Here is a 25,976-nt window from a genome sequence, read left to right as displayed (position 1 = left end):
CTGGAAATGCAGCTAAAGAACAAAACTAATAGTCATACATACATCGTAATAAGTGAAAATGGCAGATTGTATTTTTATTTTCATTTGTCATGGCATACAATATTTATTATTATTATTATTATTATTATTATTATTATTATTATATAACAATAAAACTATATTTTAAGCTACCAAGCTGCACTTTTACATGTCATTGGGGTGGCACCTTCATGAAGACTTGGTTTGTACATACAGTAGGCAGAATTGTGCCTGAGTCTGTGGTAATAAAAATGCTTATGTGTCTAAGGACCAATGTTGCACCTTTAATCCTTACGCATGTAGCTTTACAAGTATAAAACAGGTCATGTTGATGGTTAACAAGCAACAGTGCAGTTTTTTGCCCCTTTTTACTGGCAGTGTACTGTATACCGTCACATCCTGCTGTTTTGTGTGGGAATATATTCTTGATTTCTGCTCTGTATCTGGAGCTCATTGTTTAGAGTGAACTGGGGTTTTCCATGCTTAGTGCCATTTAGGGAACTACCGTCTATTGTTTAAACTCGACACGTTGCCCCCAAAATGCATTTTGCATTGTTAGCAGTTCCCTAGAGGAAGCTGAACAGCTGGTCTTTGCTGCTTAGTGCGGGATGTTGCGTGACTCAGAGCCTAACTCGCTCTAAATGGACATTTTTTTGTAGCCTAATAAGCATGATTTGACAGGTGAGTGTACGCCTAGCATGTGGAAGCTGGATTAAATGACATTTAGCTCAAGGTAACTCGACTCCTGAACCCCTCTCGGCACAAAGGTTGTCCTGGGAAAGACCTTAATTTCGCTCTGATTTTAACCCTTTCGTCTCGTTCGGGTCACTGAGATCTGTGTTTAAATCTGTTCCCATGACACGCCAAATATGACAGAACATCAGTTTTTACTGAAGTAGCAGAGCCTTTAGGCGCAAAAGCTCTTCTCTGCATAGCACCAAATGTTGTCAGGGGCCATGTTGCCATGGCAACAGTTACCATGGTAACCTCCCTTTCACTGGAGACTTTAACCCTCGTGTTGTGTTTGCTGCCTGGTGATGGATTTCTCACTAACGCAGGGCTGTACGTTTCATTTTCATCTCAATAAGCATTAGAAATGAGATCTGTTATAAACAAGAGACATAAAAAAAGCTCTTTCTATGCCTTCTTCTGAGTGTGTGTGTGTGTGTGTGTGTGTGTGTGTGTGTGTGTGTGTGTGTGTGTGTGCACAGGAGGAAGCATATCATAGGTTACATTTAAATGAGTGTGTGTGTGTTTTATTCTGGAAGATTCCAGAAAGCCTTGTGTTATTTACATCACACATTTGGTTCATGAGTCCTGATGTTTTCTCCACACGATGAACATGATGTGTTTGTTTAGCGGTTAATGTCATGTGGTGTCTTTCCTAATGATTTACAAACACTTCAGAGGGAAACCAGACGATTCCGTCACATCGACATTGTTCAGTGTACTGTAGTCTGTGTAAAATGCACTTATTTATTGTTAGCTAGCTAATAATGTACCCAGTCGACTAGCAGCGGTGTTCTCTCAGCTCTCACCAACAAAATAATTTGTTTTGTTTTGATAACGTTAACAGAGAGCTTTTCATAAAACATAGCAAACTTAGCTAAAGCTTGACTGACATTATGTCGGTGAGAATAACCAGTATGAACACAACAGGATGTTGAAGAGCAGGAAATGAGGTCAGAACAGAAGTTAAACATATAAAAATGGCACTCGCGATGTTTCCTTAAATGTCTGACGTTCTAGCAGAAGCACTAATGCTAACGCCTGTGATTTCAGATCACATAGCGAACTTCAAGCTAAGTCACCGCTAGCGTCCGTTTCTTAGCATCGAAATAAGAAGACATACTATAAATTGATCTGAGATGGAGTTACAATCTCCTTCTCCTCCTCAGAGAGGAAACCTGTTAGAGGTCAGCAGGGTACAAGGGTAAGCCCCTGTCATGTGACCATGTGTGTATCCATTCTGTCTGCAGACCATATGGTCAGACAAACTCACCAAACGGACTGACAGTAGCTTTTCTGTAACACACACACACACACACACACACACACACACACACACACACACACACACACACACACACACTCAGCACAGCATTAAATTCCCATCTAGTTAGTTAGTTAGTTAGCGATTTTAACAAAAATTTATAAATCCACGGAGTGATTAAAGGAAGACATTATTCCCTCAGCGGAAGGTTTCAAATCAACCAGAAGATGTTTTATTGCTCGTTTTTCGAACGTCATCATTTCTTCAGTGGTCTGCTGTTGAAGCCTTGTCCAGGTTTTTTTTTTTTTGTGCTGTGTATTTCCTGCCACCTTCACCAGTCTGTTGTTTGTCCTTTGACCTCTCTTATTGTCAAGTCATTTCCCCTTCTGATCTGCTCCATTCACTCACGTTCTTTTGCGTCCTGATGTTTGAAGTGTAAACCTCCTGTTTTTGTATCGCATCATGCTGATGTAAGAAGGCTATAAACGGTGTATGTGTGTGTTTTCTTTCTATGTGTGCTAATGAACTCAATGTGTCCTAAATGCAGAAACGAGGACCGATTAGCCCAGTTTTAATACCTCAGGGGAAACAAAACATAGACTTTAGAGATCTCAAGTGAAATTATTACCTAAAACTAAGCAAATGCTCGTAAATAAACACGACTGAACACGACACGCTTCACTGACAGAATCGGGCTAAAATGTTTTTGGTTTTTTTTTGGTTTTTTTGTGTAACAGCAACCTCAGCTCTTCAGCTCATTCTGTCACGTTACCGTTTCTATAGTAACAGCTCGTCCCCGGGGACGTGTCGAATGATTTTATCTTAAAATGAAGACATTCTGCGGTTTATGGAAGGAGTCTCCAGCGTCAGGAGGTCTCTTTGTTTGTCAATATTCTAACGTTTACAACGTTAGTATAATTTAGTATAAATATAGATAGACTGCGTCTGTCTTTCCCTGGAGGTGGTTTGACTGTTTAAACACTCGATGAGTCAACTCGATGTTCGGCTTCAACACAGTCCACGACATCGACGAGTCAACGATGACTTGTGAAGCACAGCAGAGTTCATGATTTCGCCCCGATTATGGGCATTTATGTAAATAACAGATGTCCGGTGTTGCTCGGGTAATGACTTGTGCAAAGATCATAAGACAAAGTGTGAGATGGTAGAGTGACTAGCACTCTGAACACTCGTTCTAATGGTTCTAGGTGATTCTGGGTGGGGCGGTGGTGGCTCAACTGGTCCTGGGTTGTTGATCGGAGGATCGGAGGATCGGAGGATTGGGGTTCAAGGCCCTGGTTCAACTGGTCCTGGGTTGTTGATCGGAGGATCGGAGGATCGGGGTTCAAGGCCCAGCACAACCAAGCTGCCACTGCTGGGCCCTTGAGCAAGGCCCTCAACCCTCCCTGCTTCAGGGGCGCTGTATCATAGCTGCCCCTGCACTCTGACCCCAACCTCCTTAGTTGGGGTATGTGAAGAAAAGAATCCCACTGTGCTGTATTGTATATGTGGTGATAATAAAGGCTTCTGTGCCCCGTTCTATTCTATTCTATTCTATTCTATTCTATTCTATTCTATTCTATTCTATTCTGGTGAACTCATAGCAGTTCAACGTACAAAAATTTAACCAGACCTGAAAATGTTAAATATAAATATAAATGGATAAAAATATAATACAAGGAATGAAACACTTCAGAGCATCCTGTTATAATAATAATATAATAATCAACCCTAATTCCACTAAGCTATTATTCTACTGAATACTAATTCCACTAAGCTATCAACTGGTCCTGGGTTGTTGATCGGAGGATCGGAGGATCGGGGTTCAAGGCCCTGGTTCAATTGGTCCTGGGTTGTTGATCAGAGGATCGGAGGATCGGGGTTCAAGGCCCAGCACAACCAAGCTGCCACTGCTGGGCCCTTGAGCAAGGCCCTCAACCCTCCCTGCTTCAGGGGCGCTGTATCATAGCTGCCCCTGCACTTTGACCCCAACCTCCTTAGTTGGGGTATGTGAAGAAAAGAATCCCACTGTGCTGTAATGTATATGTGGTGATAATAAAGGCTTCTGTGCCCCGTTCTATTCTATTCTATTCTATTCTATTCTATTCAACTGGTCCTGGGTTGTTGATCGGAGGATCGGAGGATCGGGGTTCAAGGCCCTGCTTCAACTGGTCCTGGGTTGTTGATCGGAGGATCGGAGGATCGGGGTTCAAGGCCCAGCACAACCAAGCTGCCACTGTTGGGCCCTTGAGCAAGGCCCTCAACCCTCCCTGCTTCAGGGGCGCTGTATCATAGCTGCCCCTGCACTCTGACCCCAACCTCCTTAGTTGGGGTATGTGAAGAAAAGAATCCCACTGTGCTGTATTGTATATGTGGTGATAATAAAGGCTTCTGTGCCCCGTTCTATTCTATTCTATTCTATTCTATTCTATTCTATTCTATTCTATTCTATTCTGGTGAACTCATAGCAGTTCAACGTACAAAGATTTAACCAGACCTGAAAATGTTAAATATAAATATAAATGGATAAAAATATAATACAAAGAATGAAACACTTCAGAGCATCCTGTTATAATAATAATATAATAATCAACCCTAATTCCACTAAGCTATTATTCTGTAATATTGTGCATTATAATGTAATTATGATGTAATAATTCTCCTAAATAGCCAATCAGGAAGCGGTTTATTTCTTTCTTTATTTTTTAAAATGTATGTATATTTATTCTACATATATATTACTCGTGTGTTACAGTTTATCGGTTTAAAATTTCACAAGTGTTTTTTTTTTCACCGTTTCTGATCTCATCAGCGAACCTTTATCTGGAACGCAGTGGATTAGCCAACATGCTAACTTTTTTAATTTTACACATAACTAGTAATGCAAGTTTATTAGCCCCCACCCCACTCGCTGAGTAAAAAAAAGCCTTCAAACGCTCTATTTATATCTTTTGTCCGCAAAGTTTTACTTTTAAACGCAGATTAAAACCCGTATCTGTATATCTGCTTAGCTTCCAAGATGGCCGCCGTCTCATCGCTCCGGTGTTCGGTTGCAGTCGGTAAAGTTTTATCCATTCGTTGAGTCAGAACTGAGTCCGAAAACACAGCAGGATGTCTGAGCGATATCACCGAAGAGCCGGATGTGTCTCAGAGGTGAATAGTTACACCAGATAGACTTTCTTGAGGTAAAAATTGAAGAAAAATTTATTACTAAATAAAATTAATATATCCAATTTAAAAAAATGGAGTAGTTTATTAGATTACACATCCTGCCTTAGTCGTACATTTGCGTAAGCGTGACCTTTTCATATCAGATGCTGAACTGATGCACGGCATAAAGATTTGAACAGAGATATAAAGGTTTGAGAGACCTGGTGAGGCGACAGAGTGTAGACTACTGAAGCCATTCACTCATTCATTCATTCAGCAGCAGCTTCTTCCTGATGGTGTTTCTCACATACTTTTATTCATCTCTCTCTCTATCTCTCTCTCTCTCTCTGACAATCATTTCTACTATAAAGTTCCTCATCAGAGGAATACAGGAAATATTTGTCAGGTTTTGGGAGTTTATTCAAAACTCTCGTATTCAGACCAGACGTCTTCTTTCTCTTCCTTGTTATTGTGTTTTGTTTTGTTTTTTTTGTTCAAGAAAAACCTCATGGTGTCTGCAGCACACAAGACAGAACCAAAGTCCCTCACTGTGTGTGTGAGACTCAGGTAAAGCAACATGCAGCCGTAAATTCTCCCTGAGCCCATCTGCCATGCTAACACACACACACTTCACACTTGATCAGCAACAATCTAGCAGTCCGACTCTTTCTAACATATCTGACTGACTGACTACGACACGAGGAGGATTTCCACAGACCCATGTTACTGACGCAGCACTGTCTGTACTTTAGAAAAATCAATTACCGGCCTCCCCTAAATGCCCCGTCACCCCTCCCCCGCCCCACATCTCCAGTGACGAATCCTGTCCTCCCACCAGAGTTTTATTTTTGGGTCCGAAGTCTTGACATCCATCTGTGCTTTTTAGCTTGAGCCAAGAGAGAAACTCGCCGTGTTATGAGCCTTATGGTGCTGCTTAGGAAGAGAACAGCAGGCCGGCGGTACAGAAACGTGACACTAGAGTGCTACTAGTGGTGAGGGACATGATAAATATATCACTAGGAGATAGTCCTTCGATACTCATCACGTATCATTATGTATAGATTTCGACAGCACGGAGCTGGAGCACGGCGTTTTCCGGAAACTTGCTGATCCGGTTTACGATACGGATACGATGGCAGCCATCTTGGCAAATGGAGTGCCTTTTTTTTTTTTTGGCGCATGTGTGTAAATAGTGTATAGGTGTAAATGTGTGTGTTTGTGTTTGTGTGACAGATGTTTCTAACCGTGTACCTCAGCAACAGTGAGAAGCACTTCACCGAGGTGCCTGTAACCCCGGAGACTCTGTGCCGGGACGTGGTGGACGTGTGTAAGGAACCTGGAGAGACCGAGTGCTACCTGGCTGAGAGCTGGAGAGGGTCAGGTGAGGAAGCGTGTCAGAATCGGTCGCAGGAGGAAGAACGAAACGACGTATTATTAGTGCATGAACAAGCAAAAATGGTCATTATTCAGTGATTTTTTTTACTTGGTATTTAAATTAATGTAATGGCTCTTTACTGAGTCAAATCACTATCTGGAGACCTAGAACTGCAAAAGCTGAGAGAGAGAGAGAGAGAGAGAGAGAGAGAGAGAGAGAGAGAGAGAGAGAGAGAGAGAGAGAAGGAGGGAGAAAGTCAAAGAGAGACAGAGAGAGAGAGGGAGAGAGATAAAGAGTGAAGGAGAGAGAAAGTCAGAGAGAGTGAGAGCAAGAGAGAGAGAGCGAGAGAGAGATAAAGAGTAAAAGAGAGAGAGAGACAGAGAGAGAAAGAGATAAAGAGTGAAGGAGAGAGAAAGTCAGAGAGAGAGCGAAAGAGAGTGAAAGAGAGGGAAAAGTCAGAGAGAGAGAGTAAGAGAGATAAAGAGTAAAAGAGAGAGAGACAGAGAGATAAAGAGTGAAGGAGAGAGAAAGTCAGAGAGAGAGCGAAAGAGAGTGAAATAGAGGGAAAAGTCAGAGAGAGAGAAAGAGAGATAAAGAGTAAAAGAGAGAGAGACAGAGAGAGAGAGATAAAGGGTGAAGGAGAGAGAAAGTCAGAGAGAGAGGGAGAGCGAGATATATAAAGGGTGAAGGAGAGAGAAAGTCAGAGAGAGAGAGAGGGAGAGAGAGCAAGAGAGTGAAAGAGAGAGAAAGTCAGAGGGAGAGGGGGAGAGAGAGAGAGTGAAAGAGAGAGAAAGTCAGAGAGAGAGAGAAATAAAGAGTGAAAGGAAGTCTGAAGTGATATCTGCATGTGAGCGCACAGTAATCTTCATGTCTGTCCTTAGGACAATTTCCTTCATGTTTCAGGAAGTTGAAGGTGACGTTTAAACAGCTCCATCTCTGTGTGTCTGCTTAACCATAAACAAATAGCTTCTTTAGCCTAGAAATAATCTTTCCTTTGTGTAATGTTCTTGACCAGAGCGTGTGGTGAGTGACGGTGAGAGGATGATGGAGCTGCTGCAGCGCTGGGGACAGCAGAGGTCCGAGGTTCGGTTCGTTCTCCACCACGAGCGAGCACCAGGTCATGACACAGGTAAGAAGCAAGACGGAAAAAAAACGAGCATGGAGCCTGCATTAACTGCAAAGCTTTCATTATATATAGTATATCTATATTTAAATATTAGGAGCAGGAAGGGGAGCCACATGCTGCTGTTGTTCATGGGTGAGGCGCTGATCCGTGACGTTCCTCTCCCTCACTCAGCAGACAGCGCGGAGTCGACGCCGCTCGCTCTGTTTAAGCAGCAGGAGACTTTTTTATCGGATCAAACTGAAACACAGCCCACGTGTCCTAGCGCTGATTATCTTATACACACCACATGGTCCTGAAACTCATACGGTGACATGAGAAAGGAAATGAAGATCCCTGGATGAAACGTACAGGGTATTAAATCAAAACATGTTGATTCCTTCATCTTCTGGTATATAAGTACATATAAACACACACACACACACACACACAAATGTGACAGTAAGCCCATGGGCTGTGAGCTCCCAAAATATTCTGCATGGCCAGCAGGGTTATGTTCCGATTTCTGTGGCGTCGCACAGTGTGATAATACACACACACACACTCACACTCACACTCACACCCAAAATGAGTGTCAGTGGGGCACAGGGTGAGTGTGTTTATGGACGGGGGGGTTTAGCCCACACAACGCTCTTGTGCCAGCCATGAAGATGGAACACACACACAGATAGAGATACTGTACATCTCAAATCTACACATCTTCTATTTATATACTTTATTTATGCAATTTGTTGTCATGTCATACTTCTAAACACTGAGCTGTAACCCCCCCCCCCACACACACACACACACACACACACCACCCCACAGACAATGAAGTGTTTTGTAATGAATAACATTTGACTCCATTACTATTCTCCTGTGTGATTGTGTGTGTGTGTGCGCGTGTAGGAAGGACTGTTTTTACGTTTTGATGGGGACCAAATTTCCCCATAAGCATACAAATATGTGGCTGTTTTGTGTTTGTGGGGACATTTGGCAGGTCCTTACAAGGCTGAAAAGACAGACGTGTGTGTGTATGTGTGTGTGTGAGGTGTTGAGTTTCCACAAGAGATTTTGTGGCCCTGTTAATACACAAAGCCCTGTTCTGTATTAACAAACTTTTGGTTTCAGTGTAAATATCTTCTTCACGTAGGCGGTATTTAAATACAGAGGAATATTGAGGGCGAGAACTTTGTTGATCTTTTTGAACATTGCTAAATCTAATTATTGATCTGAAGGGGGTTTAATCCCAAAATCCAGCCCTTATATATGCAACTGTCGCTGTCTCACTTTTCTATAGCGTCTGTTTGTGTGGAAAAATCATTCTGATCTGTGACGTGTAGGACAGATGAGAAAAGAGACACATGTTTATCTCATTATTTAATGCTGATGATGATGATGGAGATTTGAAGGATTCACTGCTGGCAGCTTAATGAACCGTAAGTCACAGAGTTTTTCATTAGCTGTGTTTAATTATTGTCATTAAACTCTGTGTGTGTGTGTGTGTGTGTGTGTGTGTGTGTGTGTGTGTGTGTGTGTGTGTGTGTGTGTGTGTGTGTGTGTTTTCTCAGGGGCTCCCAGAGGCCTGGAGCTCTCGCTGAAGAGGAACATGCTGAAAACCTCGAGTGAGACTCACCTTGAGAACGGGGTGAGTGTTAAACCATGTCAATGTCATTGTTATCGCTAACGATCCAAAATATCTGCTTCAGTCAGGAACTTTGTTGCTTGTTTTTTTTTTTAGTAAACTGATTTTATGACCGAATACACAACCGAATACTCAGCTCAGTTTGCCTGATGTTAGCTGGCTTGCTAAGTCACTAATTCTGGCTTACTTCCTTTTGCTAGCTAGCAATAGTCACTTAGCAAAGAAACTTCCAAGCTAATAATAAATAATAGTAATAATTGTAATAATAATAATAATATGCTAGCATAAGCATAGCTAAGTAAATATGTTCATTATACTGTAGAATTGTCTGTCCTTAGTCATGCTTGGAAGCTAACGTGCTAATCTTATCTTCCTGAGAGTCTCTATGATGGTAGTGAGACTGGGACAGGATTAAAATAAAAATATTGCATAATGACACGAAAAGAGAATTCCACATACGATAGTTTGGTTAAAACTCTTTGCGATAGTTACAAGTACAACATGTCAATGATTGAAGAAAAGGTGAGTTTCAGGTATTACGATTCAAATAGATTCCAGACTTTGAGTCTGGATCAGATTAAGAGGAGTCGATTCTAGGTGTCAAACCCGTGAAATAATTTTCTTGCTTCCACAAATCCAGATGTAGTGTATCATGGAAAAATAATGACGTTTCAGCTAGCTATCATGTCAGATCACTGGCTCATTTAAACATTCATCCCTGTAGTAGCTAATCTTCTGAGGAAACTCTCAGATATAAGCATGTTAGCTAAAATATACCTGATTCTCTTTTGACATTTTAGCTAGAGCTAGCAACAGCTAGTCATGTGTATGACATCATGTGTATTGTAATATAATATCTGTATTTAATATAAGATAATAACTGGAGCGGGGACACGGTGGCTTAGTGGTTAGCATGTTCGCCTCACACCTCCAGGGTCGGGGGTTCGATTCCTGCCTCCGCCTTGTGTGTGTGGAGTTTGCATGTTCTCCCCGTGCCTCGGGGGTTTCCTCCGGGTACTCCGGTTTCCTCCACCGGTCCAAAGACATGCATGGTAGGTTGATTGGCATCTCTGGAAAATTGTCCGTAGTGTGTGTGTGTGAATGAGAGTGTGTGGGTCCTGTGATGTGTTGGCACTCCGTCCAGGGTGTATCCTGCCTTGATGCCCGATGACGCCTGAGATAGGCACAGGCTCCCCGTGACCCGAGAAGTTCGGATAAGCGGTAGAAGATGAATGAATGAATGAATGAATAATAACTGGCTGTTTTTCTAGATGATTCCTCCTCCTATGGACATAAGTATCACAGAGTTGCAGGAGATGGCATCCCGGCAGCAGCAGCAGATCAATGTGCAGCAGCAGGTTCTGGCATCCAAGGTGCAGGATAATAAGAGATATGAATATTAGAAGCAGCAGTAACTATAAAGTTTGGCGTTTACCAAATCACCGAACACACACCTGAGCCCGTGGATTCACTGCATTTGTTTTTTTTTTTTTCAGGAGCAACGTCTTCGCATTCTGAAGATGCAGGAACAGCAGCAGCGTGAGCAGGAGAAACTGCGGCTGTTACGCGAGAATGCTGAGAACCAGGAGGCAAAACTGCGGCGTGTTCGGGCGCTCAAGGGTCAGGTGGAGCAGAAACGCCTCAGCAACAGCAAACTAGGTCAGAGATCATTAATGAAGCCTCAAGCGTTCCTCAGCTGCCGCTGTGGGAGAAAGGAGGGAAGGATCGAAAGAACGGATTGATTTCATGTTAAAAAAAAAAGAGATGGAAGTTTTTGGAGCAAAGCAAAGAATCCTCAAATATCTAAAGATTAATGAAGATTGATGGATCTGTGGTTAGAGAAAAGGATGCTGGTGAAAAGATGCTTTTTTTTATAAATAAATTCATCTTGAATGAAGGAAGCATTTTATTCATCCAAGGAATCCTGGATAGACCAAGAGACAGATAAATGGTTGGATAGATGTATAAAGAAATAGATGGATGGATGTATAGTTAAATATGTAAGGAAAAGATATGGTTAGACGACTAACAAAAGGGTCGGATGGACAGACAGTTGGACGGATATGGAAATAGATGAACGGATAGATGGATTGACAATTTTATATGGCGAGATAAAGAAACAGATGGAGAAAGGGATGGACAGATAATTAGATAGATAAAGATATGGAGGGATAAGTGGTAGATTATATCTACAGACCAATCCATCCATCTTTTTCTCCATATATCTAATGTAATAGATCAATGGATGGAGATATGGAACGTTTGAAAAAAATTATACATAGACAAAGAGACGGATGGATGGATGGATAGTAAATCCCATAATTATCCAGAGAACCTGTGAGAAACCTGCAGTGTGTATTTCTTAATATGATTTTTTTCCCATTTATTATCCGTTCATGGTGCAAAAAAAAAAAAAAAAAACATGCCGCACAAATATTTAGGCCGTAAGATGTTTATTTAATCTGTTGAAAATATGCGAAGCTAAAAAAGACAATTTTTTTTTTCTTTCAGGAAGCACAGAATGCTATTAATCTTGTGGTTTCATGCTAATAGCATTAGCAGTGAGGCTTAGCCATGACTCGACACTTCATCAACTTCGACAAGGAATCTCTGCAACGAGCTTTAGAGCTAATGAGCCGGAGACGGACGGTTGATTCGACATTTGTAAAAAAAAAAAACACTAACTCTCTGTCACTCTGTCCCCTTCTCCTTGTCTGTAGTGGAGGAGATTGAGCAGATGAACGGTCTGTTCCAGCAGAAGCAGAGGGAGCTGCTTGTGGCCGTATCCAGGGTGGAGGAGTTGAGCAAGCAGCTGGAAACGTTACGCAGCGGCAAACTGGACGAAATCGCTGAACTTGAGAGACTCTACAAAGAACTTCAGGTGCCTCCTGGATGGATAGATAGATGGATGCAGAGCAATAGAGAGACAATTGAAATAATTGATGAATTAGGATAAAAATAGAAAACTTATTATAAGCTAGAAGAATTAGGAAATGGAAGAAGGGCATTGGATTTACATTGGATGGGTGGATGGATGGATGGATGGATGCATGAAAAACAGAGAAGCAGGTGAATAGATAAAGCTGGGTGGACGCGTAGTGTGTAGATGGTTAGAAATGTAAAGATATGGATGAACCTATACAAAAAGAGTGGGCTTGTTTAATACAGAAGTAGATCAGTGAATAGATTGACAAATGAAATGACAAATGAATAGAAAAACAGATAAATGGATAAATAAAGGCAAGTACATGGATGGGTGGAAATATAAATTTAGGGTTGACTATGTGAGAAAGTGGAGCGATGGATGGATAAACACATGGAGATGAAATGGAGAGGTGATTAGAAATAGATATAGTCCAGTGGACAGATAGACAGATACCTCGATTCATAGAAACCCAGCTAGATGAAAGGCTAAATAAAGAGCTGAATGGATGGATGAAGAGAAGGATGAATGGATGGGTAAATTGGTAGATAAATGAAACGAGGAATGGACAGATGTAGAGAAGGATAGATGGTAAAATAGACAAACTGGTAAGCAGATGGATGGATTGGGAGATGAACGGATAGACTGACAAACAGATGGTTAGACATTTGAATGATGAAAGATAGAAACAGAGAGGGGTTAATAGAAATAATCTGTAATTATATGTCCATTAAAACCACTTTGCGGGCGAGGCTAAGTAACTAAGACTTTGTTCCTACCTTGAAGCTGCGGAACAAACTGAACCAGGAGCAGAGCGTGAAGCTCCATCATCAGAAGGAATGTCTGAGTAAACGCACACAGGAAGTCGCCGGGATGGAGCGGCGCCTGGCCGACCTGCGTCAGAGACTGTGGAAGAAGAAAGCAGCACTACAGCAAAAAGAAAATCTGCCTGTGAGTGCAGGACAGAGCTAATCATCAGTCCGTGTAATATTTAACACACACCATTTTGCTACAAGATACGGTGACTAAGTTTAAAAAAAAGAAAAAAAAGATCCGATTCTGTTCAACTTTTCTTTCAGAAATTAAGCTTTATTTAATTAGCTATTAATTACCTTATGTTACATAGCTACTTTGTAGCCTGGCTAAGAGAAGACAGAATGTTTAAAATCTCAGCTACCATGCTAACAGTATCTGAGGAGAAGTAGCGTTTTCACTTGCTAGTTAGCTCATGTTTCACCATGTTTACCTAACTAGCTTGTCATCAGTTTACATAATGAACTGTTCTAATACTTACCCAAACTTAAGGCGTGATGATGGTTCTGGATGCTGGAAAGCCCAAGTCAGTGCTGCATGACCAGTTACTACTTCAAACGGTCGCCCTTCTAGATATGGCCTCCACTTCTCTACTGCCCACACCACTGCCAAACACTCCTTCTCTGCTACAGAGTAGGACTTTTCAGCCCCTCTCAGTAGTCTAGATGCATATGCTATAACATGTTCTCCTCCTACAGATTCTTGTGTAAGAAATGCTCCCAATCCAATTTCACTGGCATCGGTTTGAACTCAAAGTTTGGTTAAAATCCGGAGACAACAGTACGGGAGCTTGTGTTAAGTCTTGTTTTATAAGGTCAAATGCCTGCTGACACTGATCTGTCCAAGTCCAGGTTGAGTTCTTCTTTTTCAGTGCATGAAGTGGTGCCGCTTTTTCTGAGAATTTGGGAATGAATCGATGGTACCAACCAGCTAAGCCCAAAAACCTTTGGACATCTTTGAGGGACTGTGGAACGGGAAAGGAACTAACTGCTGACACTTTTGCAGGATCCGTTTTGATCCCTTCACCTGAAACAACATGGCCTAAGAACGTGAGAGATTTCTGAATGAAATTACCCTTTTTGAATTTGAGGGTAAGACCTGCTTTGTGAAAACAATTGAAAACTTGCTGAAGATGTTGAAGATGGTCTTGCTTATTCTTGGAGAAAACCACATCATCATCAATGTAAACCATGCAACATTTACCTTTTAATTCCTGTAATACATGTTCCATAAGTCTCTGAAAGGAAGCTGCTGCATTTTTTTTAACCCAAAAGGAAGACGCAGAAATTCATATAGCCCTGAATCAATCAATCAATCAAATTTTATTTATAGAGCACCTTACTCTAAGAGGGTCCAATGCAGAACGATTACTCAAAATCACAGGAAGATAGATCTGGAGGTCGTCAGCATAGAGATGAAATTGAACATTGTGATTGGAGGTGAGTTGACCAAGTGGCAGCATGTAGAGTGAGAACAGAGTAGGACCAAGAATAGAGCCTTGAGGCACACCAGATGATAGAGGAGCAACCGAGGAAGAATAGTCATTAAGCATTACTGAAAAGGTTCTGTTAGTGAGGTATGATGAGAACCAATTTGGCACTGCACCCTGCAGACCAACAACATGTTGAAGACGAGAGATGAGGATGGCATGATCCACGGTGTCAAATGCAGCGGTTAGGTCCAGTAATACCAAAACCACAGAGCTTTTCCCATCCAGGGCTCTAAGAATGTCATTATGGACCCTCAATAGCGCTGATTCAGTGTTATGTCTTGACCTGAAACCGGACTGAAAAGTATCACCAATGCCGTGCAGTTGTAGGTGAGACTGCAGCTGTGCGGAAACAAGCTTCTCCATCAACTTAGACAGAAATGACAGGTTAGATATAGGACGGAAGTTGGAGAATATGGAGGGATCAAGGTTGGGTTTCTTGAGCAGTGGTCTCACAATAGCGTGTTTGAGAGCAGCGGGAACAGTACCCACCCTAAAACAGCTGTTTATGAAGGGGACAAGGATGGGACCTATGATGTCGACCGTCTCCTTCAAAATCCTGGCAGGAACAGCGTCTAGGGGGCAGGTGGTAGGCTTCAACTCGTGGATAGCTTTTTTCAGGTCCGCCAGAGTAACTGCATCAAAGTTCTCTAGCACACATTGCGCCGCACGAGTGGACATGGCAACAGTGGGGACTTGTGTAATGGTTTGCCTAACAAACAAAACCTTGTCCAAAAAATGTTGCTTGAATGCGTTGCATATGTTTATAGATACGTCATTCAATGCGACAGACACCGGATTTATAACAGAATTGATAGTGCTGAATAAAATTCCAGGGCGGTGGCTATTGTTATTGATGAGAGCAGAAAGGTACTGTCCTTTAGCTTCCTTCAGTGCACTCTGATAGGTGGCAAGACTGTCTCTAAACATCTCCAGAGACACCTGCAACCTATCCTTCTTCCATTTTCGCTCAGCCTGTCTACACCGGCGCCTGAGGGCCCGAGTTGTATCATTGAGCCAGGGGTCCAATGTACCATTGGTCGATTTAACCTTGTAGGGCGCAACGGAGTCCATAATCCGGGAGCAGGTGGTATGGAAGGAGGCGAGGAAACGTTCTGGGCAAAGAGACGATGCCAATTCAGCAGTAGAGGCGAGATCAGAAACAGAGAAAGCAGCAGCAAAGTCATCGACTGTAGATGAGGTAATAATGCGACGACGATGGGGGGCAGTAGACATTGGTGCAGGTGGAACAGCACAAATGTCAAACCGTATGAGAGAATGGTCAGAGATGGGAAAATCCATGACCTCACAGGTTGACACAATCACCCCACGAGAGATAATAAGGTCAAGGGTGTGACAGGAAATGGACTGAGCCAGATCTAATGAGTCTAAAAGTGCCTTAAATTCATTAGCAGGTTTATCAGAGGGGCAGCAAACATGAATGTTAAAGTCACCACAGATTAGAATGTTGTCAAACTTTGCTAGAAACTCTGTCAGAAACTCTGAGAACTCAATTAAAAAATATTTATTTAATTTGGGTGGCCGGTAGATTACTGCACATGAGATCGGACAGGGTAGTGTAAGCACAAATACTTGTGATTCAAAACTGGAATACCCTCTGGTGGACAACTGGCGGCACTTCAGGGACTGTCTATGTAAGGTGGCTATCCCCCCGCCCCTACCCGTTTGCCGCGGCGTGTTTAGATAAAGGTAACCAGAGGGGAGGATTTCCGAAAAGGCACTGATGTCACCTGGGGGAAGCCAAGTTTCTGTGAGGAAAAACAGATCCAGATTGTGGGAGGAAATGACATCATTGAGGATAAATGTTTTGTTATTGAGCGATCTGGTGTTACAAAGTGCCATGCGGAACGTGGACAAGTTGACAGGTGACGGTGTCACCTGAAGATGTAGTAAAGGCTGTCTTTTGAACACCATCTGCTTCCATTTCCAGTTGCCAATAGCCACTCCTTAAGTCAAGTATAGTGAAAACAGCTGCCCCATGTAATGGCTCCAAGATGTCCTGTATCTGTGGCATAGGGTAGGCATCAAGGTACATTTTGGCATTCAAACCACGATAGTCAACACTTCTTCTGTACCACTACCACGGGCGCTGCTCATGGAGAGCTAGATGGTCGAATGATTTTCTTTTCTAGGAGTTCCTGGATTTGACTCTCAACGAAACTCTGCTTCTCAATGGAAATCTTGTATGCTTTCTTTCTAACAGGACGTTCATCTGTGATAATAATACGATGTTTGACTACATCTGTCTGTCCGATCTCCTGTTACAAACAGTAGGCCAACTTAACATCAAACTTTTCAACTCTCGCTGCGTCTTTGTATCAGTGTCTGCCTGTTCGACTAGTTGGCATATAGAATGAAAGACTTCATCACTGCATGACATTAGAGGTATAGCAAGGTAGAAGTGCACAGAAGAATAAGTGTCCCGATGGAGGAATGGAAAGGTCTCTGGTGCTTCAGAGCCCTCCGTAGAAGTAAAAGAATACCGGGCCTTATTAAAGTCCAAAATCATTCCAGACTTCAACAGAAAATCCATGCCAAGGATGATGGGTACTGTCAGGTCAGGGTCATTCATTATATACAATGTCAAATCGACTGGACAACCCTGTACTTTACTCGTCCAAACGATTTTCCCAAACGCTACTTGTCGTTGCCCATTGGCAAGAAAGCAAGCTTGACCTCCACTTGGTAAGTATGTTGCTCTTCTACTTAACTGGTTCCAACATGACTTTTGAATTAATGATAAAGTACTGCCAGTGTCCACGATCGCAGTCAAATCTGTGTCTTGCAGTGTTATGGGAATAATAAGATTTGTGAAGTGCTGTACAGTATGTTGGCAGGTTTGGACCACTCTAGTGTTAGCAGTGGTTGTTCTGCGTTGTGGATCATTCATGGAAGGATTTCTTTTCTTCTGCTCATCCACGTTGACTTGAGTCCAGTATCTCTTTGACTCATCAAAATCTCTTTCTATCTGCGTACCCACTCTTACGAGTTCCCTTTCGAGGGAACTCGACGCTGCGTCAGTGCTGACGCTATGGGAATGCTTCTTTGAGGAAGTTGTGTCTGAAGCTCTGTGTGCACACACGCCATTTAATGGCTCGGAAAGGACACGTGACGGAGTTAATTACTCACCAGTAAGTCCATATAAGGGCATCTACGTCACGCTGCTCCAGCTTTCTTTGTCTTCAGGAAGCGCTCTGTGTATGTGTGTCGTTTGTCTGTCTGTCAAGTGCAGGGAAAGAAAAAAAATAGGGAAAGACTAGGCAAAATGTTGCAGTCTAAGCACTTTAAGAGATGCGTGCATCCTTGCCCCCGCTTTATCATGGCGGACGACGCGCATTCTCTTTGTGTGGTGTGTTTGGGAGAGGAGCATGCCCGGTCGGCTCTCGAGGGAGCCGGCTGCGTGCATTGTGAGGGATTCCCTCTCCGCACGCTCCGATCCCGCATGGCTGTGTTTTCAGCTTCGGCTGCGCCTCGTGGTTCGGGTCCTGCGTCTGCCGAGGCAGCGCGGCGGCTTCAATCATGGGGTTCCCAGGTTGAGTTAGCGGAGGCGGAGCAAGAGACGGGTGTTCCCCTTTCTCTTGCCCTCTCCCCTGACTCCGATCGCTCGGTTTCGCGTTCGGGAGCTCGCGCTGCAATTTCTCCCAACCCGGAAGAGAGCATGCTGCTTTCCGCATCCGGCTCTGAGGAGCTCGATGTCGAAGGGGAGGGGCTTTCCACCTCAGAACGGCCGACGCAATCAGTCGCGTTCGAGGAGCTCCTCGAGGTAATAACTCGGGCTGTTGAGAAGCTGAATTTAGATTGGCCTGAGGAGGTAGTTGGTGTCGCCCATTCTAAGCTGGACGACCGCTTTCTCACTTCAGGCCGTCAGCCACCTGCACGCAGGCGTCTGCCATTTCTTCCAGACCTCCATACTGAGGTATCGAGGTCTTGGAAAAATCCCTTTTCGGCGCGTGTATTTTCTCCAGCCATGTCAGACTATTCAGCCATTAATGGGCTTGAAGACCATGGGTATAGGACGATGCCGAGGGTTGAAGAGACGCTAGCCAGTTATCTCTCCCCTGCATCGCCCGCATGGAGAAAACCTGCCCTTCCATCCAAGCCATGTAGGACCACTTCGGCCATTGTGGGTAAGGCCTATGAGGCAGCGGGTCAAGCGGGTGCAGCGCTGCACACCATGGCGGTCTTGCAGGCCTACCAGGCTGATCTGCTAGCAGAGCTGGATGGCGGTGAAGGGCTGGGACCTCAGGCGGTGTCCGAGCTCCGCCGCGCCACTGATCTCGCGCTCCGTGCCAACGAAGCAGACGGCCCGCTCTATAGGCCGTACTATGGCTGCGCTGGTTGCCGCGGAGAGGCACTTGTGGCTTAATTTGACGGGCATAAGGGAGAAGGATAAGTCCTTTCTCCTGGACGCCCCAGTTTCACCTCAGGGCTTGTTCGGCGACGCAGTTAGTACTGTCGTCGACAGGCATCAGGAGGTGAAACGCCAGTCAGCGGCGTTCAAGGAGTTTCTCCCTCGCCGCGGGGAGCAGCCTGGGCCATCATCTAGCCGCCCCCCCCTTCTAGCTCACTCAGGGCAGTGAGAAGAGCTAGTGTGGCGGCCCGAGCCCCCCCGTCTAAAACTAGGGAAGCCGGTTCACATGCCCGGACCCGGACCCGTCCGGTGAGAGAGGACCTTAGGTCTGTCCTCTCAGCCAAGCGGGCCATGAAGGAGTCCTGATGCCCGAGGGCAGGGGCTCCTGGGAGCGCCCTATTCAGAGACGCTCCCCCTACTGCCAGCCCCGCCGCCTTTGTCGTTTCGGGGGGCAGTGGGGCCTGTGTCGGCTCCCCTTTCTTGTGCGGATCTTCCCGGGTTCGCGCCTGCCGGTGCGCTGTTTCGGGGCGCCCGGGAGGTCTGCACAAGTTTGACGCCACTGTCAGGCAGCCTGGCAGCGTGGAAACTTCTGCCAGGGGTGTCTCAGTGGGTCCTGAATACTGTGGAAAGAGGGTACAGGATCCAGTTTTCCTCCCGTCCTCCGTGTTTCCAGGGTGTGTTGCCCACAAATGTGGGCGGGCACCAGGCGGCGTTCCTCCGGGAGGAACTCCTCTCACTTCTGGAGAAAGGGGCCATAGAGCATGTTCCCCTCCCAGAGCGGGACTCCGGCTTTTACAGCCGATATTTTGTTGTTCCCAAGAAGGACGGGGGGCTGCGTCCGATTCTGGACCTGCGGGCTCTGAACTGTACTCTGAAGACTTACAAGTTCAAGATGCTCACGCTCAAGATGATCGTGTCCCAGATCAGATCTGAGGACTGGTTTGTCACGATCGACCTCAAGGATGCTTATTTCCACATAAGCATTCTGCCGGAGCACAGGAAGTTCCTCAGGTTCGCTTTCGGGGGCGAAGCGTACCAGTATCGTGTCCTTCCTTTTGGCCTAGCCCTTTCACCACGCACGTTCACGAAGTGCATAGATGCTGCCCTGGCACCATTGCGTCTCCAGGGCATCCGTGTACTGAACTACCTGGACGACTGGCTCATTCTTGCCCAGTCGGAGGCTATGGCAGCCAGGCATCGAGATGCTGTGCTTGCCCACATGAGGTCCTTAGGACTCAGGCTGAACCCAGGAAAGTGTGTGCTTTCTCCTTCTCGGAGAACCACCTTTCTGGGGGTGGTTTGGGACTCCACCACGATGCGGGCACATCTGTCTCCCACCCGGGTGGCCTCCATCTTGTCAGCGGTGAAAGCTATTCGGCTAGGCCGCAGCCTCTCTGTTGCCGAGGCACAGAGGGTGCTCGGACTCATGTCAGCTGCAGCCAACGTTGTTCCTTTGGGTCTGCTTCACATGAGGCCATTCCAGCTCTGGCTCAAGGGGGCGGGCTTTCATCCTCGCAGGCATCCTCTCAGGGTTATACGGGTTACGCGCCGTGGGCTTCGTACCCTCCTTATGTGGAAAAGACCCCGGTTCTTGGCCTTGGGTCCCATTCTAGGGGCGTGTCACCGTCGCAGGACTCTTTCGACGGACGCCTCGCTTTCGGGCTGGGGCGCAGCCTTAGATGGCCGCCCGGCCCAGGGTCTATGGGAGAGCCCCTGTCTCTCATGGCACATAAATTGCCTGGAGATGAGGGCTGTGTTCCTAGCGTTGCAACACTTTCTCCCGCACCTGGAGGGCTGTCATGTCCTAGTGCGAACAGACAGCACCGCGGTGGTGTCCTATATCAACCATCAGGGTGGTCTGCGTTCACGCCCCCTGTTCAGGTTGGCGTGGCAGATTCTGCTCTGGGCAGAGACCAGGTTTCTTTCGCTAAGAGTGGTTTTTATCCCAGGGCGTGTAAATCGGGAGGCAGACTTCCTGTCGAGGCAGGTGCTGAGGCCCGGGGAGTGGTGTCTTCACCCTCACGTGGTGAAGCGAATCTGGCAGATTTTCGGCCGGGCGGAAGTGGATTTGTTCACCTCAGAGGAGTCGACCCACTGTCCGCTGTGGTTCTCCCTCTCTCACCCGGCCCCGTTGGACCTGGATGCCCTGGTATGGACGTGGCCGAGGCTCCGTCTGTACGCCTTTCCCCGGTAGCTCTGCTCCCGCAAGTCCTAGCTAGAGTGCGCCACGACCGGGTCAACCTTCTCCTAGTTGCCCCCCGTTGGCCCTCTCGGGTTTGGTTCACGGACCTAGTCTCCCTCCTGTACGGCACTCCATGGGAGGTTCCCGTCAGGAGGGATCTCCTCTCTCAGGCGCAGGGGGCAATTCTTCACCCCCGCCCCGAGATGTGAAAGCTTTGGGTCTGGCCCCTGAGGGGGACCAGCTCCTAGACGCAGGCCTCTCAACTGAGGTGACAGAGACTCTGCTGAATGCTAGGGCTCCCTCCACTAGGAAACTGTATGCTCTGAAGTGGAGGCTTTTTCCGCCTCTGGTGTGACGAGCACTCTCAGGATCCAGTTCACTGCCCGGTTGGTACAGTGCTGGAGTTCCTGCAGTCTTGCTTTTCTCGGGGCCTGTCCCCGTCTACTCCAAAGGTGTACGTGGCCGCAGTTGCCGCGAACCACGAACCTGTCCTTGGGGCCTCCTTGGGTAGGCACCCTTTGGTCTCTCGCTTTCTGCGTGGTGTCAGGTGGCTGAGGCCTTCCTCTAGGCCACGCCTTCCTTCCTGGGACCTCTCCGTGGTCCTGGACGGGCTGCTGGAAGCCTCCCCCGCCTGCTTAGAGTTTGCCCCCGGTATGTCCAAGGCTATCCTGCACCCCAGGCCAGGATGGCGGGATGTCCAATCATCCTGCAAGCCTACTGTTCCCCGCCCCATGAGTCGGCGGAGCAGGAGAGGCTGCACTTGCTTTGCCCGGTAAGGGCCCTGAGGACTTACGTCCACCGTTCTAGCTCGTGGCGTAACTCCTCTGCCCTTTTTGTCTGTTTTGGGGGCCGGAATAGGGGTGATCCAGTTTCCAAACAGCGCCTGGCGCACTGGGTGGTGGAGGCCATTACTCAGGCCTATGAGGTGCGCGGTCATGCCTCACCTCTTGGCATCAGGGCCCACTCCACTAGGGGTATCGCCTCATCCAGTGCCTTGGCCAGGGGTGTCCCCATTGAAGATATTTGTGCTGCGGCAGGATGGTCCTCTCCGCACACCTTTATCAGATTCTATGACCTGGACTTGGACCCCACTCCAGGGTCCCAGGTACTGCGGGGCCTATGATGTGCTGTTCCCAGTCTGCTCGTGCTCTCTCACGGCCTCTGGCGCAGTCATCGCGTGGCGGCGTGGGTATTGGCATTCCCATAGCGTCAGCACTGACACAGCGTCGAGTTCCCTCGAAAGGGAATTACACCAGGTTACGTATGTAACCCGGTTCCCTGAGAGGGGAACGAGACGCTGCGTTGCTGGCCACGCCCCAGGCATCCGTTCGCGCTTCCTTCAGACAAAGAGAGCTGGAGCAGCGCGACGTAGATGCCCTTATATAGACTTACTGGCGAGTAATTAACTCCGTCACGTGTCCTTTCCGAGCCATTAAATGGCGTGTGTGCACACAGAGCTTCAGACACAACTTCCTCAAAGAAGCATTCCCATAGCGTCAGCACTGACGCAGCGTCTCGTTCCCCTCTCAGGGAACCGGGTTACATACGTAACCTGGTGTAGTTCTCCTACATCTTTAATATTTCCGCGTAGCAAACTAGCAAGCCGTGGATTACAGTTGCGCAAGATAGCCTGTACGATTTCTCTCTCTGACATCTGCTTCTTCCATCTCAGGCAAAGAGCTTGATAGTGAAAATCAAAATCTCTGAAGCTTTCCCTTGCCCCTTGTCTTCTTGCCATCACCTTCCTCACTGCCACCTCTTCATAATCCTCACTTAGAAATGATTGCAGAAATAACTCTTTAAAATGTCTCCAGTTATGGACATTCTTCCTCTCAGCCATCCACCAATCTTTAGCAGTGCTTTTAAGGACAGCCGTTAAAGAAGCCAAAATTTCATTATCCTTCAAAGGCCGAATAGTAAAGTACTCCTCACACCGTTCAATGAATAGGATAGGGTCTTCTTCTGGACTGTTGCTGAAACTGGGGAACCCGAGTTTGACTGGCAGAACATACGGATTTACAGATGAATTGCCCATGACTGGGAGAATATTAGACGGAAGTCTGTATGTTTGACCTTTCAGTGATACGCGAACAGTATTGGTCTTCGTGGGTTGAACTGGAGTGGATGTTGAAGGCCAAAGAGATTGTAATCTCTGTTCAAGTTGGTGGTCTCTTCTCTTTAAACAATCCAGTACCGACTGACCAAGATCCTGAATAAGGAGCTCCACATACTTTCCCACTCTATTGCATTCATGGTCTATGCGGTATAACAATTTGTCTTCAGTGGCTTTGCATTGTGACTAAAAATCAGTGATGGTAACCTGTTCACTCACCCGTTGATTGATGCTGGTGAGCCGCTCCTCAACAGAGGCGAAGTGTTCCGTGAGCCTTTCTAGTCTAACCAACACGTCAATGGAAGTGTTAGGTGCTTTTTCCTCTTTTTCCGCTTCCTGACTAGCCATATCATTGTGTTTTGTGTTTTTTTTTTTTTTTGTGACAATCACTGGGAAATTTTTTAAACTAGATTTCTTACGTTGGTCAAGTCCCTGTTCAGGCGCCAATTATATAACCCCTGCCCCCTACAGAGGCAGGTAGTTATACATATGAAAAAAGGGGTGGGGCTACCAACTACTAATTTTACACCAACTAGAAAGATGTTAATGTATTTCCCAGGAATTACCACAAACAACAATGCATAAATTTAGGTTTTTAAATCCTTTTATAATATCCGGTTTCAGACAAGAATGATTATGACCAAAAAACAAAACAAAATCAAACACAACAAAGGAACATGAGAATTCAAAGTTATAGACAAACAACTCTTTGAATATTGGCAGCAGAGGATGGTTACACCAGTCAGTCAATGTTTCATATTGATGATGAAAACCCTGCACATGCAAATGTTCAAGTAATCCACATTTAACAGCCCACAAAGTCGGATCCTTGTACTCGTGGTACCGATCATCCTCAACACAAAAGCACCACTATTGCTTCATTGGGAAATGTTCTTGTGGTCCATGAAAGTAGAGCTTTTACAATGCATGTAGATCCCAACAGAATGTATAGTAGCATACAAAAAGTAAATCTACAACATAAGAAAGAGCTAACATTAACCAGAAAGCTCACATTCAAATTATGCAAATCAAACAGATTAAATACAATTAACATATGAAAAAACAAAACTTACAAAATTGAACTGGAAACAAAGTTTCTCAATCAGGACTCCAAAAGCAATAATTCAAAAGGAACTAGAGCAAAACCATGCTTCCCTCTTCCAAACAAATCTACTACTTAGTTAAATACTTGGGGTTTCTGACCTCAGCTCAACAGGTAACAGGTAAACCTGTTACAGGGGGAAGCTGGCTAAACTAGCGATAGTGTGTGAGCTGTAGCCATCCAGCTTGTTGTCTTCCAGCATTTTTTGAAATTAGGTTTATTTGGTAACACTGCTAACAGGGTGTAGCTAGCTAGTCATTTAAAAACACTTTGCCTTATCTAATACGATATGTTAGCAAGCAGATGTTTGTGTTACTATTGTAAATACTGTGCTAAAACCAAATGCACAAAACAGAAACTCTTTTCTCTCTCTCTCTCTCTCTCTCTCTCTCTCTCTCTCTCTCTCTCTCTCTCTCTCTTTGTTTTGTTTCCACAGAAGCCGGGTGATGGCCAGAGCGCTCATCCACCCTCAGTTCAGTCCAGAATTGCTGCCGTCGGCCCATACATTCAGTCTCCTGCTCCTCCACTTCCACCCAAACAGGATGTCCTGGTGAAGCCGGCCTATCCAGATGGCACTAGCACACTGCCCAAACCACTTACTAAATCCATCGGTACACACACATACACACATACAAAGTGTTTTTTGTACCAAATCATTCCAGTCTTTAATGATTAGCCCCTCCCCTTTCTCCCTTTCTCCTCTCAACCAGGTAAAAGCTCCAAGCTGTCAGAATGGAGTGTAAGTGGTGAGATCAGCGGTGTGGGTGGGTCTCAGCGAGGCTATGCCTCCACACTGCCCCGTATGAGCAGCCATGGCTCCATGGAGAAAGGTGAGCCCTCACACACTCCACATGCTAAGCATCCATAAACATGTGATGCTAATAATTTTTTCGTGTGTGCTAGATCCTGAGGCAGATTGGAAGCCACCACCACTTCCGTTACGGAAGAATCAGAGCAACGAGGACCTCTTAAACGATGGCCAAGTAACACTAACACACACACACACACACACACACACACACACACACACAAAAACTTAACATCTAATTAGTATTTTAATGTGCTGTGTTCATATGGAAGATATTGAACTTGTTATTCCCAACAAACCACCTCAACTTTTAAGATCCTTAACCATAATTTCTATTGGATCATGTCCACTTTCGTAAACACTCGTGGTCTGGCTGTTAGTCTATTTTCACCAATAGGCTCTACCCGTTTGGGACCGATCCAAGGAAATCTAAAACAGTTATGTATGTCTCCATTCTAATAAGGTTGGAGGTAAAGTGCCCCCTCCAGTCCCCAGCAAACCCAAGCTAAGTCAGCCTGGCTTTCCCAAGCCCTGCTTCTCCACTGGCACCTTTCCAGGCAAAACCAAACCTGCCCACCAGCTGGCCCCGCACTTCCCGAAGGCACCGATGCCTGCAGCCACTGTACGGCCATTCAGCATGGAGGGCTCAACAAGCAAAGGACCCACTATCCAGAAACCTCAGACACTGGCAGCCAGCTCCATCTACTCCATGTACACGCAACAGAGCTCGCTGGCTAAGGGCTATCAGGGTCAGAGCACACTGACCCGCTCACAGCCTCGGGGTGAGCATTGCTAACACTGCTAATACTTGTCTCAAGGTTAATGATAAAATCGATAAGTAGCAATACAACACCCCTGATTAAAATGAATTATGTCCATTCAAATATC

At 45.6% G+C, this 25,976-nt stretch overlaps 1 protein-coding gene across 4 annotated transcripts in view; it reads left to right on the top strand.

The window, feature by feature from the left end:
* tp53bp2b (tumor protein p53 binding protein, 2b) overlaps window positions 1-25,976 on the top strand; it is a 31,455-nt gene that overhangs the window by 1,347 nt on the left and 4,132 nt on the right. The window contains exons 1-12 of one of the 4 annotated variants that reach the window (XM_027168494.2): window positions 5,027-5,164; window positions 6,395-6,542; window positions 7,552-7,665; window positions 9,213-9,289; window positions 10,558-10,659; window positions 10,783-10,945; window positions 12,007-12,167; window positions 12,996-13,160; window positions 24,717-24,891; window positions 24,991-25,110; window positions 25,184-25,263; window positions 25,552-25,870. In XM_027168494.2, coding sequence (XP_027024295.1) covers window positions 5,123-5,164; window positions 6,395-6,542; window positions 7,552-7,665; window positions 9,213-9,289; window positions 10,558-10,659; window positions 10,783-10,945; window positions 12,007-12,167; window positions 12,996-13,160; window positions 24,717-24,891; window positions 24,991-25,110; window positions 25,184-25,263; window positions 25,552-25,870 — 1,666 coding nt within the window. In that variant the 5' untranslated portion in view covers window positions 5,027-5,122. The other 3 variants (XM_027168496.2, XM_027168495.2, XM_027168499.2) reach the window with 3 other exon arrangements.

The sequence above is a fragment of the Tachysurus fulvidraco genome, chromosome 1 (genome assembly GCF_022655615.1).
Source record: "Tachysurus fulvidraco isolate hzauxx_2018 chromosome 1, HZAU_PFXX_2.0, whole genome shotgun sequence".
Classification (NCBI taxonomy): Eukaryota; Metazoa; Chordata; class Actinopteri; order Siluriformes; family Bagridae; genus Tachysurus; species Tachysurus fulvidraco.
The sequence above is the reverse complement of the archived record's forward strand: the minus strand, read 5'-3'. Positions and strand labels throughout refer to the sequence as shown.